Raw genomic sequence first — 17,351 nt, 5'->3', positions numbered from 1 at the left:
AGTACTCCAAGATGGGTCTGGCCTCCCTGACCCCGGCCTACTCCATCCCCAAGACCCTTCAGCTGCTGGACAAGCTCATCTGGGTGCATCTCCGCACCCTGTCCAAGTGTAGTCTCCACATGGCCAAGCAGGACCAGTCAGATGCAGCACCCCTGCAGAATGGCCTCAGGCCTCCTGGTGGGGAGGGGCTCAGGGGCAGCACCCCTGCAGAGTTGGCCTCCTTCCAGCTGGTGCCTGGGTAGGTGCTGTTCTCTTGGGTCCTCTTTACTCCCTTCTCTTCTACTTTCCTTCCTCAGATCTCAGCTGAACTGTCCCCTGTTTAGGGACACTCTCCCACCCCACCCCCACCACTTGGGGGTCAGACCTGTTTACACTTCCCTTTCTGGCCCCCAGCCTACATTTGACATCCTCTCTCCCCAGGGAGCTCCTGGCCCACTTTCTGGGCTGCCCTACCAGGCCACACTGCAGGGGCAAATAGCTGTTGAATGAATGAATTAATGAGGGATTGAAGGGAGGAATGCAGGAATTTGTTCCAGGAGAAGGGGGGAGGAGGAGGGGCCAAGAGGAACCCAGGTGCACAGAGGCCCAGGGAAGCCAGTCTACAGCTCGGCGGCCCCCCAGGCGCCCACACTTGGCCAAGGACAGTCAGAGAAGAGCGGGCGTCCAGGCCAGTGAGTGCTGACCGCCCGCGGCCCTCCTCCCCTCTTCGGTCTGCCTCTCCTCCCCTCCCCCTCCCCTAGCTGCTTCCTCACTCCCCTCCCACTCCTCTCCCTCCCCCTCGCGCCCCTCCTCCCCCTCGCCTGGGCTCCGACGTCCTCGCTCCCGGTAGGAGGCGCCGTTGGCGCGACAGTGTCAGCGTGGCCTCTCTCGCGTCCACTCGGTTGCTAGGCAACTGCCGTTAGTGCGCGCGGCCTGATCCAGCAGCAGTGGCGTCGGGGCGCTCAGGGACCCTGGAGAGGGCGACCGACCCCAGGAACCGACCACAGAAATCGGCAACATGGATCTGCTCATCATGCAGGAGCTGGCCCGGGCCGAGAGCCAGCAAGGTGGGCTCAGGGCCGCGAACCCCGCCCCTGAGAGGCCCGGAGCCCGGTGACCTGCCCCGGGACCCCCTTGGTACCCTGCGACCCCGCCCTGGGGAGACCCCTGGGACCCTGCGACCCCGCGACCCCGCCCTGGGGAGACCCCCCGGGACCCTGAGACCCCGCCCTGGGGAGACCCCTGGGACCCTGCGACCCCGCCCTGGGGAGACCCCCTGGGACCCTGCGACCCTCCCTGGGGAGACCCCTGGGACCCTGCGACCCCGCCCTGGGGAGGCCCGGAACCCTCTGATACCGGCTGGAAATGTAAATTTGTTCCACGAGAGCAAAAGTGAGGAAAATGCCGTTTGAAGTCTTTACAAACGGGCCAGCCAAGAGGGTTACTATTCCCCTGCTTTGCTCAAACAACAGATACCGCCTCCCTGAAGAGGGCTTACCAACTAATTAAGTCGGCCAACCTGGGGAAGTCGGAGCTGGACCCCTGGGAAAGCTTCAGCCCCAACCTGTTTGTTCAGTGCGCAGAACTGGCCCTCAAGGTAGTCAGGCCCCCAGGCCGTCGCGGCTGTGCTTCGGGGTGTGTGGTGGGCTGTGGAGAGGCACCCCCTGGTCCCCAGAAGCGGATGAGCTGGCAGGATCCCTCGGAGGGGCCTGTCCCGGTGCGTCCAGCTCCTCAGTCTCACGGGGGCCGTGTTGTCCGCAGATGGGACAACCACAGGTGAGCGAAGACTGCATCCAGATGTACTTCAAGGTGAAGGGGCCCGTCACCCAGTTTCTGGGCCGAGCGCACCTGTGCAAGGCCCAGCTGTGTGCCCCGAAGTCCACCGACAACCTGGTGAGAGGTGCCCTGTGCCCCTCCCCCAAGCTGTTTTCATCTGGCCCCCTCAGGTGTCAGGACAGAAATCTTAAAATTATATTTAGCAAGTAAAGTGACCAGTTCATTTCACAGTGACATGAAATTTGCACATTTCCTGTTAGGCTTCTTGCCCAAGCAGTGGAATCTGACCTGTCCTGCCTGGCCATTGACCCTTGAGCCCTAGTGCACTGGTTCTCGTAGCAGGGCCAGCCCTGCCTCTCCCCTGGGAGAGGCAGCAGTGGGTTTCTGCCCCTCAGGCCTTAGGGCTGGCTCTCCCCTCTGCACCAGCAGCTGTTCACAGCCCCATCCCAGGCCAGTGAGGTCAGCACTCAGAGAAGTGGTGGTGAGCAGTCATTGGTGTTTTTGATTTAATTGTGCATTTGTCATGTTTTAGGAGGAATTCGAAAATTGTGTGACTCAGTATATGAAGGCTATAAACTTTGCCAAAGGAGAGCCGAGGTAGGCATGATGGAATCGCCCTTTCTGATTGATTGTGAGAGATATTAGAGGTGGAATTGACCAAGCAGCTGTCTTTATTTGGACTGTGGGGATTTTCTCCCATTTGTGGTTTGTGTGTGTGTGTGTTTTTTTTGAGACAGAGTCTCAGTATGTCGCCCTCACAGCAACCTCAAACTCTTGGGCTTAAGTGATTCTCTTGCCTCAGCCTCCCGAGTAGCTGGGACTACAGGTGTCCACCACAATGCCCCGCTATCGTTTGTGTTTTTAATGTACTTAGGATGGTACACCATCAATAGCATATGGAACTGGGCTGTGTTCAGGCCGAGTTCAGCTGAGTCTGCATGCAGTAGTTGTGATTTGCTCCTGAGAGTCTGTTCTCTCTTAGGGCCCCTCTTCACTGCTCCCTCGTGTTCCCCCACCACCACCTCTGCCTGTGTTGCCTGCCCAGGCCAAGGTCTCCTGCTCTAAGGGTGATCTCTGAAACCCCAGCAAGATTTCTACTCAATCAAGGCTTTCTTCATCAAAAGTGAATGTTATTAGTGAAACTGTAAAGCTTGTGTACAAACTGGCATAAATACTGCATATTCAGACAGAATGAAGCATTGGAAGGCATGCCTATGTCTGCTTCCTTGCCTGTTGGTGGCCTTCTCTGGGGATATGGGTCCAGCCCTACAGACCTGCCCCTCTTTGGGGATGGGGGATGGGGAGGCCTGACCTCCAGTCAGAGGTCCTAAGGTCAGTGGGTACCTCCAAAGGGCGCAGGTCCTGGAGCCATGATATAGGAGCAGTGAGCACCCTGGGGGAACATCTGGTCCAGGGGTCTCCTGGGCAGCTGTGGATGGGTCAGGTGTGTAACAGGGAGTCCTGGAGGGCTGTCAGAGGTGCCTCCAGGAAGAGGCCTGCTTGCTGTATGGGCACCTGGCAGAGAAGCGGGGAGCAGTGGGGAGAGGATGGCCCTGGGGCATTTGGGTGGTGGGAGGGAGAGGAGGAGCCCAGTGGAGGACATATGGGAGTCAGAGTAGGAATTAGGGGAGAGGAGCTTACTGGGGAAGGTCTGGTCCTTTCTGGTGTGGGCCACGTCCAGGGGACAGAGTAGGCCTGGGCCCTGGAGTGACTCTTGTTGTGGAAGCCTATCTCTAGTCAGGGGTGACCACAGCCTCCTATGGGTTCCCTCTTTCTCCTTTCCTGGCAAAGCTGGGAAAAGGTGGGTCCTTTCCGGGTCCCAGGGTCATGTGGCTCTAGTAAACTCCCTGAGGGCATGTGACCAGACAGAGCTGGCCCCCTCCAGAGAGCAGCTCCAGGGTGAGAAAGGCAGAAGCACAGGCCATGTCCTTCCTCACACCCCTCCCAGCACCCTGCTGCCCTAGAGAGATGCCCAGACTCCAGGAGGCACCTCTGCTCACTTCTCCCGCCACCCGCAGCTTGCCCGGATGGTTTAGCCCCCAAAGGTCCTTCTCTCGTCTCCTGGCGGCCTTCTGGTCATCTTTACTTGTGGCAGGCATGTTGCCTCCTCCAGGCAGCCTTCCTTGGTTCTTCTGGCCTTGCCCTTTCTTGTCTATCCTTTGAGCGACAAAAGAGGCCTTGCTCGGTGCTGTATTTTCATGGCGTCTGCTCAGTTGGTGGAAGGACTGACTAAAAAGCGACGTGGTTCGGACTTAGGAGCCTAAGGCCAGGTCATTGCAGCCGAGGCCGAGCTGGAACTAACTACCCGCACTCTGGGAGCAAAGCCGCCCGGGGCTGCCGGGAAGCGGCCAGGCGCCCGGGTCCCACGCGGGTGCGGCCAAGCGGCTTGGCAGTGGCTGCTGCCACCTGCTGGACACAGAGGGAAATGCGCGATCCCGCCTGAGGGGCCGGGAACACAGGCGCCCGTGACCTGGCGCTCAGACAAACGCGGCTGCGCCCCTCCTCAGACCTCCTCCCCTTGGTTGCAGGTATTACTTCTTGGTATTTAATGCCTCAGTCCTCTACTGGGAAATGGTGAGACCATTTCTGAAGCCTGGATACCACCACCTTCTGATCCCCAGCCTCTCCCAAATCGTGAACGTGCTGAACCAAACCGAGGAGGAAGACAAGGAGTGGCGCGCGGAGCTGATGCTGTGAGTCCTGCACCTGCTCCTGGGACGCACGGTGTGGTGTGCCCGCGATGCGCTAGTACTGGCTCGTGGTGTCAAATTCTTAGTTCCGTAAATGTGTAACGTAGTAGATATTTGAATAGTTTAAAACTAAGCCGGAACTCGGCCAATCCAGGTGCCCGCACAGGGGGCCCGAGTAGGGGAGCCGTGGGGGCAGTCAGGGCAGGGGAGCCGCTGCTGGGGCCTCAACCTGGAGAAGCCACCACTGTCTTTGTGCCAGGCAGACTGGCCAGGGATCTTCAGAGCTTATCTATGTTCTAGAGCCTTCCTGCAAGACGGTGCTGGGTGAGGGTCAACAGTCAGGGTCCTGAATGCCAATGCCGTAGAATCCACACTCAAGTCCAGCTCTGCAGTCTGCAGGCTTGGGTTGCCCGCTACGTAGCTGTTTGGGGAACCTTTAAAAGAAAATAAAAACAAGATCTTTCTTTAAAATGTCATTTTTAGGCCAGGCATGGTAGTTCACACCTGTAATCCTAGGCCTGTGGGAAGCTGAGACAGGAAGATAGCTTGAGGCCAGAGTTGGAGACTGGGCAGCATAGTGAGACCTTGTCTCTACAAAAAAATGAATAAAAATAAATAAAATATAATTTTTAAATGTTATAATGTTTAAAATGCTGATAATTCCCTTTCTTGCTGCTAGGGACAGCAAGCTTTTCTAGCTCTTGCTGGCCCTTCTGGTGCACCACAGACCCTGGTTATGGCTGAAGGAACTGATCCCAGGGTATCTTTCTAATGTTGGTGAAACAAAAATGTTGTAAAGTATAATAACCTGATTACAAGACCTTTGCAACAGACAATAATTTCAGCAAGGTTTAATATCAACTATATTATCCAGGGAGCTTCTTGAGTGTTATCTTCAAGCTGGAAGAAAGGAGGAGGCTGCTAAGTTCTGTTCCACCGCAGCACCTTTCATAAAATCAAATGTGCCACAGAAATACCAGGAGATATTCTCTCTTATGGTAAGTGGACATATTAAAAAATACAGACCGAAGAAGGAATTTTCTTTTCTTTTTTTTTTTAATTAAATCATAGCTGTGTACATGAATGCGATCATGGGGCACCATACAAGAAGGAATTAAAAAGTCATTGCTCAGAAAACTATGTATAAAATCTGCAAACAAGTCCCTTAATTGAGAGATATAAAATATGCATACATGAACAAAACAAATATAAACAGAATAGTAGTTTATCCTATGTGAAGACATACATAACCATGACATTTTGAAAATGAAACAGGATCGTTTGCCTTTATTGTTACTTTCTGAATATTTCCTTTATTACAACACTGAATTTTTTAAAAAGTTAGTAGAAAATATATAATATTACAAGTAATTGCTATATGAATATGTATAAAAGCATTCATCACTGTTAATTTTTATATAGAAGGAATGAGCTTAAGCTATATCTAGAAAAGCTCAACATGCCAATTAGAAGATACATGTTACATATTATAGAATTAATTACAGGAAGAATATTTACAAAATAATATGTAGACGAAAAAATCTACATCTCTACCTGATTGTTTGAATCCAAAGTAATATTCTATTCCATTTTTTGACAGGTTCGTCATGAATTAATGGATAAGCATCAGTTAAAAGAAGAAAGGAAAAGTTCTATTAGCCTGTCAGTCTCTTTCTACATTAATACGCTAAAAGCGTAAGTAGTTTGGGGAGGAGAGCAGAAGTTGAGCTTTGTCAGTGCTGAGCTCAGGAAGACTGTCCCCTCTACCTGAGGGTGTTCTATGTCGGCCGGTGAGTTAGTGTGAGATTGCAAGGAGCTGCTCCAGTACAGGGTGGACTGGGAGGCAGCAGAGTGTGGGGGAAGGAAGGCAGGACTACGAGAAGGGGGTGCACCTTGCAAGTTAAGTGAAAAGGGATTCTAGGAGAAAAGATCACAGGGTCAGATTTTCCTGAAACATCATGCCAGGTGAGTCTGGATTTGGCCATGACGTTGAAGAGAAACAAAAGTACTTTGTAGGTAAAATCCTGAAGCAGCTGGGTACAGTGAATGGGAAAAGAAATAGCTATGGGTTGTGGGAGGACTCTTTGAAAGTTTGCTATAAAGGGAACAAAGAAACATAATGGTAGCTACAGGGAATTAGTATGGTGGAGATGACAGTGTGTTGATGGCTGAAGGGAGTGAGGAGATGACAGTGTTTGAGGGCTGAGAGGAGTGAGGAGGTGACATTTTGGATGACTGAGAGGACTGAGGAGATGACATGTTCGAGCACTCAGTGGAGTGCGGAGGTGACACGTTGGAGCACTGAGTGGAGTGAGGAGGTGACACGTTGGGGCACTGAGTGGAGTGGGGAGGTGACACGTTGGAGCACTGGAGTGCGGAGGTGACACGTTGGAGCACTGAGAGGAGTGAGGAGGTGGCACGTTGGAGCACTGAGTGGAGTGAGGAGGTGACACCTTGGAGCACTGAGTGGTGTGAGGAGGTGACACATTGGAGCACTGAGCGGAGTGAGGAGGTGGCACGTTGGGGCACTGAGCGGAGTGAGGAGGTGGCACGTTGGGGCACTGAGCGGAGTGAGGAGGTGGCACGTTGGGGCACTGAGCGGAGTGAGGAGGTGGCACGTTGGGGCACTGAGCGGATTGAGGAGGTGGCACGTTGGGGCACTGAGCGGAGTGAGGAGGTGACACGATGGGGCACTGAGCGGAGTGAGGAGGTGGCACGTTGGGGCACTGAGCGGAGTGAGGAGGTGGCACGTTGGGGCACTGAGTGGAGTGAGGAGGTGACACGTTGGGGCACTGAGTGGAGTGCAGAGGTGGCACGTTGGGGCACTGACTGGAGTGCGGAGGTGGCACGTTGGGGCACTGAGCGGAGTGAGGAGGTGGCACGTTGGGGCACTGAGCGGAGTGAGGAGGTGGCACGTTGGGGCACTGAGCGGAGTGAGGAGGTGGCACCTTGGAGCACTGAGTGGAGTGGGGAGGTGACACGTTGGAGCACTGGAGTGCGGAGGTGACACGTTGGAGCACTGAGAGGAGTGAGGAGGTGGCACGTTGGGGCACTGAGTGGAGTGAGGAGGTGACACGTTGGAGCACTGAGTGGTGTGAGGAGGTGACACGTTGGGGCACTGAGCGGAGTGAGGAGGTGGCACGTTGGGGCACTGAGCGGAGTGAGGAGGTGGCACGTTGGGGCACTGAGCGGAGTGAGGAGGTGGCTCGTTGGGGCACTGAGCGGAGTGAGGAGGTGGCACGTTGGGGCACTGAGCGGAGTGAGGAGGTGGCACGTTGGGGCACTGAGCGGAGTGAGGAGGTGGCACGTTGGGGCACTGAGTGGAGTGCGGAGGCGGCACGTTGGGGCACTGACTGGAGTGTGGAGGTGGCACGTTGGGGCACTGAGTGGAGTGAGGAGGTGACACGTTGGGGCCCTGAGTGGAGTGAGGAGGTGACACGTTGGGGCACTGAGTGGAGTGAGGAGGTGGCACGTTGGGGCACTGAGTGGAGTACGGATTTGACACGTTGGGGCAGTGAGTGGAGTGAGGAGGTGACACGTTGGGGTACTTAGTGGAGTGAGGAGGTGGCACGTTGGGGCACTGAGTGGAGTGAGGAGGTGGCACGTTGGGGCACTGAGTGGAGTGAGGAGATGAAAGTGTTGAGGGGTTGGGAGCCCGGAGGTGACTATGTGTTTGTATGCTGAGGTGAGTGAAGAGATGTGGCCTCTCTATGTGCCTAGGAGGCTGTCTGGTGAGTGAGGAGTGCTGGCTGCAGGTCCTAGAGCTGAGGACAGCAGAGAGGCCCTGAACTTCCATGGTGAGGGGCCCTAGTTTTGTCCTGCTCTGGTGAGGGCTGTGTGTGTATCTTCCCTGGTGACTTTTCAGTGTTGTAGAAGAACAGTATTAGCCAGAATGAGCGAGAGTGCAGAAGCATGGCAAAGTATCTTGGAAATTGGAGGAAAGGACAGGAATTATTATTATTTTGTTGTTGTTGCAGTTCTTGGCCGGGGCCGGGTTTGAACCTGCCACCTCCAGTGTATGGGGCTGGTGCCCTACTCCTTGAGCCACTGGCGCCATCCAAGGAATTATTTTAGTCCTTTTTAGCAGGAAACACAGTTTCATAGACAGAGTTTCTGTTTGGATAATTTGAAAAAATGTGGTAGGACCTTTTGCTTATTTGGTTTTTGAATTAATTCTAGAAAATTGGATAAAAATGAATTACCAGAAGATGTCAACACTATTCTGAAAAAGGCCTATGGACATTTAAATCACTATAATCATGAGCAGTTTCCTTCAATCAGAGAAGAAAAGTAAGTATTTATCTTTCTTCAGCATACATTTACATGTACGTAATCTTTACGCAAAATCTAGCAGGCATTGGATAATGTGGAAAAATACAAAACCAAGCAACTAGAACCACTTTAACAAAAGTTGGCCACTGTGGGTGTTTCATTAAATCTTTTTCTAATCTTTTTGGTACTGTCTAGGAGGTAGTTTCATATTTCATATTCTACTTTTTAATATCAAATTTAACTTCTAAGGATAAGCACTTTCAAGTTACTATGGCATATTCTTACACATTTCTGGACAGCTGCATTTTACTTCATTGTGTAGAAAAATGTGTATTTTTCTCGAGCATTTCCCAGGCTAGTTTGTTCCAGGTCTGTGTTTTCCCAAATTGTCTGAGCACTGTTTGGAGTCTAGGAAAAGCCCTGGATGAGATTGCTGGAAGCAGGTGATGGGCCGGGGCTGCCTGAGGAGTCTGCACAGTGCTCTATTTTCACAGAGGTGGCAGGGTTTGCTCCCTGGTCCTAGCACCTGTTGTGTCACATTCTCTGTGGCACTGTGTATCCATTTAAGAGATAGGAGTGGACCTTGTTAATGTGGTAGGCTGAAGTTACTTAGCATTTTGGTCCACCAGGATCTCATAACAAAGGATGTATCAATTATCTGTGCATGTGAAACCAATTACCACAAACTTAGCATCTTTTCTTTTTCTTTCTTTTTTTTTTTTTTTGAGATAGAGTGTCACTTTTTTGCCCCTGGTACAGTGCCGTGGCATCATAGCTCACAGCAACCTCAAACTGGGATGAAGGGGTTCTCTTGCCTCAGCCTCCTGAGTAGCTAGGACTACAGCTACCCACCACAATGCCTGGCTGTTTTTACAGACAAGGTCTCACTCTGGCTCAGTCTGACCTCGAACTTGTGAGCTTAAGCAATCCACCCACTTTGGCCTCCCAGAGTGCTAGGATTACATGTGTGAGCCGCCATGCCCAGCCCCAAACTTAGCATCTTAAAACAGGCATTTGTAGCCTCTCTGTGTCTGTGGGACAGAATCCAGGCATAGCTGCACTCAGGGTGTTGCTGGGCTGGGGTCTTCTGTGGAGGCCAGACCGGGGGAGGAGCTTCCTTAGCCCCACCTGGGTATTGGCACAATTCTGTTTCTCATCCACGGAGGGCCTCAGCTCCTTGCTGCATGACAGCTCGCTTTCTTCAAGTCAGCAAGGAGAGTCAGCTAGTGCCCTAGAGGCCAGTGTTGTCTGTTGTCCGTTCAAGGCAGTGGGATCTACGTAACATGGAAGTGGTGTGTCTGTTGGACACAAGTCACTCAAGGGGAGGGGACCACAGGAGGACTGGAACCCCAGGAGCCCAGAAGATAGGTCTTAGAGGCCTGGGGGTGTTGGGCACCTAGGGAGTGCCCTAGGGCACTAAGGGGTCAGTCAGGGCTCTTCAGGAGGAACATGGGTGGGTACAGACATGTGTATGTGCATGTGTGTTTTTCTGGAGGAGGCTCACATTTTTATTTAATTATTTTTATTTTTATTTATTTATTTGAGACAAGACTCATTATGTCACCCTCAGTAGAGTGCTCTGGCATCACAGCTCACAGCAACCTCAAACTCTTGGGCATAAACGATTCTCTTGCCTCGTTCTCCCAAGTAGCTGGGACTACAGATGCCCGCCACTGTGCTTGGCTATTTTTTTTGTTGTGGTTGTCATTGTTGTTTAGCAGGCTGGGGCTGGACTCAAACCCACCAGCCCTGGTGTATATGGCCGGCATGCTAACCACTGAGCTATGGGCACTGAGCCAAGAGGCTCACGTTTTTAGATTTTTTAGTTGTTCCAATAACTGGATTGAGGCAGAGCTCAGCCATGGCCTTGACTGTGGCCTGCAGCATCATTCTCCGTGGCTGGCACACCCAGTTAGCACTCAGGAGCATGCAAGGGGTCTCTTCTGACAGTCTGCTGTACTCCCTTGGGGAAAGTTTCTATGAGCAGGATTCTAGGGCTCGCGGAGCTGGTCAGGTGGACAGCTGTCATTGCTTTCCTGTTCATTTCTTTGCTGGTAAAGTTGAATTTTTTCCAAATGTTTACTGGCATTTTTTCCTTTTGTCAATTTCCTGTTCTTTTACCTGATTTCTTGAAGGAGTATATGAATGATTTTACTATTGACTTATAGAAGCATTTTCTATTTTAGGGTCTGAGCCCTTTAGCTCCTGTGTATTTAAAAATTGTCCTAGTGTGTTTACTTTTAGTTTTTTTAAATAATCTTTGGTGTGTAGAAGTGTTTTATTGACTACAGGACAGTTTGGGCTAGCACCCTGGCTAGACACTGCCGTGGCCTTCACCCATGTCCATGGGTCCCTCCCTTGGCCCTGTGAGTGGAGCCGGCCTCCGCAGCTCCATGTCTGTATCAACTTCAGCTTCACTGCACTCTGGTTAGTGGGGCCGGCCAAGCACTTTCTGATGTGGGCAGGTTTGGCTGCCTTGTAGCTCACGCACAGTCAGCACTTCACTGCCCCAGGGCCAGGAAGAGCAGGTGTGTTCTCTGCTTGCTAGAGGGATGCCTCCCACATGCAGCCAGGCAGAGCCCCAGAACTCTGAGAACCTCAGAGCTTCCCTGACACTCTGGGGACCACTGACACTTTCCACTTGGATTCCTACATCTGGAATTCCCAGTGAGATAAAAATCATTCTGTTAACTTAAAAACAAAAAGATCTGAGAACCGGTGACCTGTTCTTTTACAGATTCTCTGTTCTAGGCCTGCCTAGCAGGCCCCTGCAGGAGAGCTTGGGGCATAGGAGCCAGAGGTTGGAGGCCAGGGCCTATGGAGGCTGGGCAGGGGAGGAGGGAACAGAAGGACCTGCCCCTGCCCAGAGCATCCAGGCTGGAGCAGAGAGAGAGCACCGCATGGGTCGTTATCAGGGGCCAGGCAGATGCATGCCCAACCCTAGGGGCCATTTGGCTATGTCTGGAGACACTTTTGGTGGTCACATTGAAGACACCACCAGCATGTGGTAGAAGAGGCTAGGGATGCTGCTCAGACCCTGCGTGGCTCTGGAGTTCCCACCTAATAGCCCAACAATCTGCTTAGAAGGAGGCAGCATAGCCCACCAGTCTTGGTCCTTCTCAAAGGCTGTTGTTGGTCCTTTGTGCTTTGGAAGGTTTAGCATCAGCCTGTTGGTTTCTGCAGACCCTGACTGGTGACGGCGAGCGCGACTGGTTGGAGAAGTCCGGCTCTGCATCAGGAACATGGTTCTGCCCCTGTGGCCTCTCCTTGCTGAGACCATGTGTGTGCAGCACTGACAGCCACTGTATGGGTGGCCTTTGTGTGATCCATGGCATCATTTTTGTCCTCCCTGGGGTCTGTGCAGGAACTGGAGACTGGCGAGGAAGGAGCCACGGGTCCAACAGGGTCTCGGAGCTGCATCTGCCCCTGGCTCTGTCCTTTGCCGTGAAGGCCGGGCTGGGACCACCACAGCCGGATGTCTGTTTGCTAATTTGTTTTATTTTATTGCTTCCCTTATCTTTTAGTCCCTGCTCTGGTTGAACAGTGAATGTTCATTCTGCATGCTGAAGTATTGCTCTGTTACCCATTGCTGGTTTATTGTTTGTTTCCAGAATGCTTTTGCTTTTTGAATTAGCTCACCTTTCTTTGACCTTGAAATGCACGGACATCTGCTCTGATTGCCTCTTAGACCTGAAGAAAATTGAAAGCAAGGTAAGTGGCTTAATGACGACTATGCCTAAGAGCAGGTGCCCACTGTGTGTCTGGGCAGAAAGCAGAGAAGGGAAGAGTAGCTGACAGACTGCCACCCACACGGCTCCCGTGCGTGTGGTCTGCAGACGGCCCCTCCTTTACAGATGCACTTTGTGTGGCCGTGAGTATGTGGGTTTTGTGGTTTTGCATTGGCTCCTTTCTCTTGACCTTGGTGGCAGGACTGGCCCATCTTGCCACCAGCTGTCTTTACAGGACATTAAGGGCTGCAATAAAATTTCATAATGTAATAACCAATAACTCACCCCAACCCTGTTACTGGGCATTTACATCACGCACAGTGCCCTCCCTTGTCTGTGGTTTCAGTTACCTATAATCAGCTGTAGGCTGAAAACATCAAGATACTTTGAGAGAGAGAAAAACCACATTAACATAACTTTATTGCAGCATATTGTTATAACTGTTAGATTTTATTATGTTATTGTTAATCTCTTACTGTACTAATTTGTAAACTAAATTTTATCACAGGTGTGGATGTATAGGAAAAACCGTAGTTTATGTAGAGTTTGGTGCTACTGAAGTTTCAGGTATCTGCTAGGGATCTTGGAATGTAGCCCCCTCAGATAAGGGGGGAGCCACTGTATAATTTTTTGTTAATTGAATAAAGGGCTGTCCCAAACATCTTGTGCTTAAAATTTTTTCTGCATTTAGGATTAGTGTTCAAGATAAATTTATTGACGTGAAATTACTAGGGAATGTTCACTTTTATGATTTTTGAATATGTATTATGATTTTGCTCTCCAGAAAAAGTTTTACACTCTGCCAAAAGTATGTAAGGGTGCATGCTTTGGGTTTGTTTTTAATTTAAAGAGCTATGAAAGGCCTCTGCCACAGAGCAAAGCTTTGTATCAGCTGTTGCCAGGTGTAGTCTTGAGTGTGGTGTGTGGCATCCGGTAAACTGGATGCTGCTCATAGGAGGAAGGGGTCTCAAGGACAGCAGGGTGGTTTGCTGCAGGTCCCTGTGCTGTCCTCACTGAGTACCTGCTACGTGTTTAGCCCAGGTCACTTGAGAGCAGAGGCCCCAGCTGACCCCCATGAGTTTATTGCTCAGTAAAAGCTGTAGGGCCTGGCACAGTGGAGGAGATACATGGCCCAGCAAAGGGACCAGCTGGTTGTGTTCACAGCCATGCTGAGCTGGGGTGGCTTTCAGGAAGGACACGGCACTTGGCTGGGACTGCCAGGGCGGGTGGGAGTGTGTGTCCAGGCTGAAGACAGCATGTCCAGGCAGCACCAGGGACCCAAGTTCTTTATAGGGCCTATCCCTGGTTTCCCAGGGCACAGTGGCCAAACACAGTGCTGCCACAAGAATGCCTGTGCCCCACCCACTTCTGGGCCTATCCGGCCTCAGTGTTGTGTCTGTGTAAGTGGCTGTAATAATCTGTCCTCTCTCCAGAGCTGAAACCAGTGCTGCCTGGGAAGGGCCCTTCCCCCTGTGGCAGGTGGCAGGGGCTCATGCAGCAGGAGCTCCCTTTTGCCATCCCCTGTCCTGCAGAGAATATCTGCTACCCTGCTCTTTGCCCAGCCACCTGCAAACCTCAGGCACATGTCGCCTGCTCTGAACTCCCTTCCAAGGGTCACTGTCCCTCCGGATGCTGTGTTCTGTGTGACAGCCTGTCTGTGACATTTCTTGAAGTGTCTAGTACTGGGTCTTTTTTTTTTTAGAGTCACTTTGTCACCCTTGGTAGAGTGCCATGGTGTCACAGCTCACAGCAACCTACAGCTCTTGGGCTTAGGCGATTCTCTTGCCTCAGCCTCCCAAGTGGTTGGGACTATAGGCATCCGCCACAATGCCCAGCTATATTTTCATTGCAGTTTGGCCAAGCGCGGGTTCGAACCCACCACCATTGGTATATGGGGCCGGCGCCTTACTCACTGAGCCACAGACGCCCCCCAGGGTCTTTCTTTTATTAATTTTTTTTTAACTCAAATACAGAAGGTTAAAGAATAAACAGACCAATGAAATGGGGGGAGGCCCAATACGAGGGCCTAGTGAATCACCCCTCTGAACAGGGCACGGAGTTCATCAGGCTCCTTCCTATTGGGCATTCAGAATCTCATAAAATTTATTTTGCATTAAAAGTTCACTAATTTAAAATTATGAATGGTTCTTAATTTTGAAACCTTGATGCATTTTTGAAGACTAGCCCCTGTACCATCTGATTTCAAAGTTGCCCAAGTGAGTGGTAGAACCAGTTAACCTCAGTAGACAGAGAGCCCCCAACTTAGACTCGGCCTCCCCATACATGGTAGCCTGCATCGAGATGGCAGTCAGAAGCAGAGGTCTCCTGTTGTCCTAAAGGTGCGTGACCACTAGTGACTGCGCCCACAGACAGGGCAGCTGGCGTTTTTGTCCGTGTCCAGGAGGTCTGCATTCCTTGAACCAGAGTGGGTTTAGGGACGTGGCCTCTGGGTGGTGGCCTGCGTGTTGCTCTTCTGGCTTTTATCTGAGTCTTTCCATAAGACTCTTGTGCTCAGAGAGAGAGAGATGTGGAGTGGACGTCTTCCCTGCCAGCACAAGTCATTCAGATTGCCCAACTGTGACGCAGACTCAGGCCCCTGAGCATCCTTGCTGAGGCTTGGTTACTATACCCTGAGTCCTAGACACTGGGGGCTGGAACAGGACACCTGAAGGGGTAAACTTGGGACCCTACCCCTTGGTGGCTGTGATGTGGCGGGCAGGTAGGGGGCCCAGGAACATTTCCTTCTCTGGCCACAGGCCCCCACCTCAAGACAGATGCCCAAGCTTCTGCCTCCTGGGCCTAAAGCAGGGTTTTTTGTCTTGACCCCAGGCAGGCTTAAAGGAGAGAAAGTATGTTTGCTAAATTTTGTAAAAGGAAGTTTATTTGAAGTTGGTTTAATTATCTAAAACTTCAGTGTCTGTTGAAACCAGTGCGCTCCGCCAACGCTGTCACTTACCTCTGTGTCTCGTGTGCCTCTGTATTACCTTCTGGTTTGTTTTTGCTGAATTTCTCCTTCAAAAGGTTTCAGAGCATTCTCTGATGTCAACATACACGATTGCCTTCCTTAAGCAACTCCATGCATGCAGAACTGTTTGTATCTACAGGATCCTGGGAAGCTGATTGAAATTGAATGTCTGGAGTATGAATTAGAAGCTTTCAAAATTGAAAGTAGAGTTAAACTCTACATTCGATCAGCTGTTGAGGTGAGTCTTTAGACAGCATCACTCTGTAAATGTCCTGGGACGTGGTGAGAGCTGTATCTGTGCCTCACTGGCAGGTGCTGGGGACATGGCCTGGACCCCACTGCTGGCCTTACCCTGGCTCTGCCACTGGCCCCTGTGTGATGGTGGTGACCTGCTGTCCCCGTAGCAGTGCAAGGATAATACCAAGGCCCTGAGGCCTGGGCCTCAGCAGCCCCGGCATGGTCCCCAACAGCTCCCAGGATCACCTCAGTCTCACTGGTGGAGGGGAGGGGTCCTGCAGCTTGTGCAGAGCTGCCTCCCAGCTGGTAATGCTCACCTTTGGGTGACGGCCACCCGTGTCCCAGGAGGGCTTTTGGCCAGTCTCACTCATGTCAAGGAAGGCTCCTGGGTGTGTCTGCCTCTGCTGTGGTGGAGATCTTTGACCGATGACTGCTGTGTGCTGGTGCCTTAAGTGTGGTGGGCCCCGAGAAAGTGTTTATCTAAAACACCATTTATAGAGAACTCCTTGGCCACATTTTATCATGAAACTGCAGTGGAGGCTGGCTGTGGCTGTGGCAGTGTGGATTGTGCAATTGTGCCCTGCCATACCTGTGCCTGCCCAGGGCCTGGGGGGACTGGGCACCAGTTTGCGAGGCTTTCACGGACTCATTTTAACCACCAAGCAGCCTGATGTGTTGTGAACGTCCAACATAGACTCAAATGGTCCAGGTGACCCCAAGGAGTTAGAGGTAGAGGCTGTGGGGTCTGGCCAGGTGCAGGACACACAAGAGGGCAGTGAGGGCCTGGTAGAGAACAGTCCCCAGCTCTTCAGAGTCTGGCCCTTTCTGCCAGGAGAGGCATATGTAGCACAAACAGGAGAGCAGACAGCACATGGGCCTTTCCACACATCCAGGATCGGGGCTGCGTGGCAGAGCACACTGGCTAGTGCAAAGGGCCGTGCTGAATGCTTCCTATAAAGTTCACTCCTTTCTAGAAGAGGTCCCTCAGGCCGCAGTTGAACAGTGTGACGGATTTCAGTCCCACGCTCTCAGCATGCCCTAGCCCCAGGCCTGGGAACCCCAACGGGTTGGCCCAATGATAGCACTGGTGTAACATCCTCATGGAGCAGCTCCGTGTCCTCTGCTTCCTGCAGACCCAGCTGAGCATCATACAGAGGCTGGATGCTGCGCTGCAGCGGGCTGCCCGCCTGGGTGCCCCGCATGTCATCCAGGTGGTGTGTGCCACCCAGTGGAACGTCTGCCTGCCCCTGCTGCAGCACAACCTGCGGCACCACCTGCTCAAGCCCCTGACCAGCATTGCGGAGATCCTGGAGAAGGTGGACAGGTGGGCGCCTTGGTCCCGGCTATCCCTAGAGAGGGGCACATGGGCAGAGAGAGAGGAGGCAGAATCCTTTGATATTGTGGTTAAGGATAAAATAGCTTGTTTGCCATAAAAGTGATGCAAGCAGAAACACCTGTCTCTGCAAGGGCTTGCACATGCATCCAGTGACAGGGCAGCACTCTGTCCTCCTGCCCCACATGGGTCGGCCAGCCGGGTCCTCTGTGCCAGACCTGGAGCACCAGAGAGACCCAAGAAAGGATGGGACTCAGCACAGGGTTCTTTGAAGGGGGGTGCTGGCCAGGGGTGTCTGTGCCCCTTGAGCTGACAGAAGGGTCCTGCCCACCACAGAGAGGCCGGAGTGCATCTGGTCAGGGCCTGTGGGG

The 17,351-nt window shown here is 52.2% G+C and overlaps 1 protein-coding gene across 13 annotated transcripts in view; it reads left to right on the top strand.

Moving 5' to 3' along the window:
- The first annotated feature begins 619 nt into the window (after window positions 1-619).
- Window positions 620-17,351, top strand: part of CFAP46 (cilia and flagella associated protein 46) — a 105,801-nt gene continuing 89,069 nt past the window's right edge. For 11 of the 13 annotated variants that reach the window (XR_008378849.1, XR_008378851.1, XR_008378850.1 and 8 more), the window contains exons 1-11: window positions 620-1,046; window positions 1,452-1,576; window positions 1,741-1,872; window positions 2,288-2,352; window positions 4,284-4,448; window positions 5,320-5,443; window positions 6,046-6,140; window positions 8,625-8,735; window positions 12,329-12,428; window positions 15,550-15,648; window positions 16,781-16,971. Coding sequence is in view for 10 of the 13 variants with exons in the window: in XM_053584427.1 (XP_053440402.1) it covers window positions 998-1,046; window positions 1,452-1,576; window positions 1,741-1,872; window positions 2,288-2,352; window positions 4,284-4,448; window positions 5,320-5,443; window positions 6,046-6,140; window positions 8,625-8,735; window positions 12,329-12,428; window positions 15,550-15,648; window positions 16,781-16,971 (1,256 nt within the window). In the remaining 3 variants the exon portion in view is untranslated. The other 2 variants (XM_053584431.1, XM_053584435.1) reach the window with 2 other exon arrangements.

The sequence above is a fragment of the Nycticebus coucang genome, chromosome 3 (assembly GCF_027406575.1).
Source record: "Nycticebus coucang isolate mNycCou1 chromosome 3, mNycCou1.pri, whole genome shotgun sequence".
Classification (NCBI taxonomy): domain Eukaryota; kingdom Metazoa; phylum Chordata; class Mammalia; order Primates; family Lorisidae; genus Nycticebus; species Nycticebus coucang.
The sequence above is the reverse complement of the archived record's forward strand: the minus strand, read 5'-3'. Positions and strand labels throughout refer to the sequence as shown.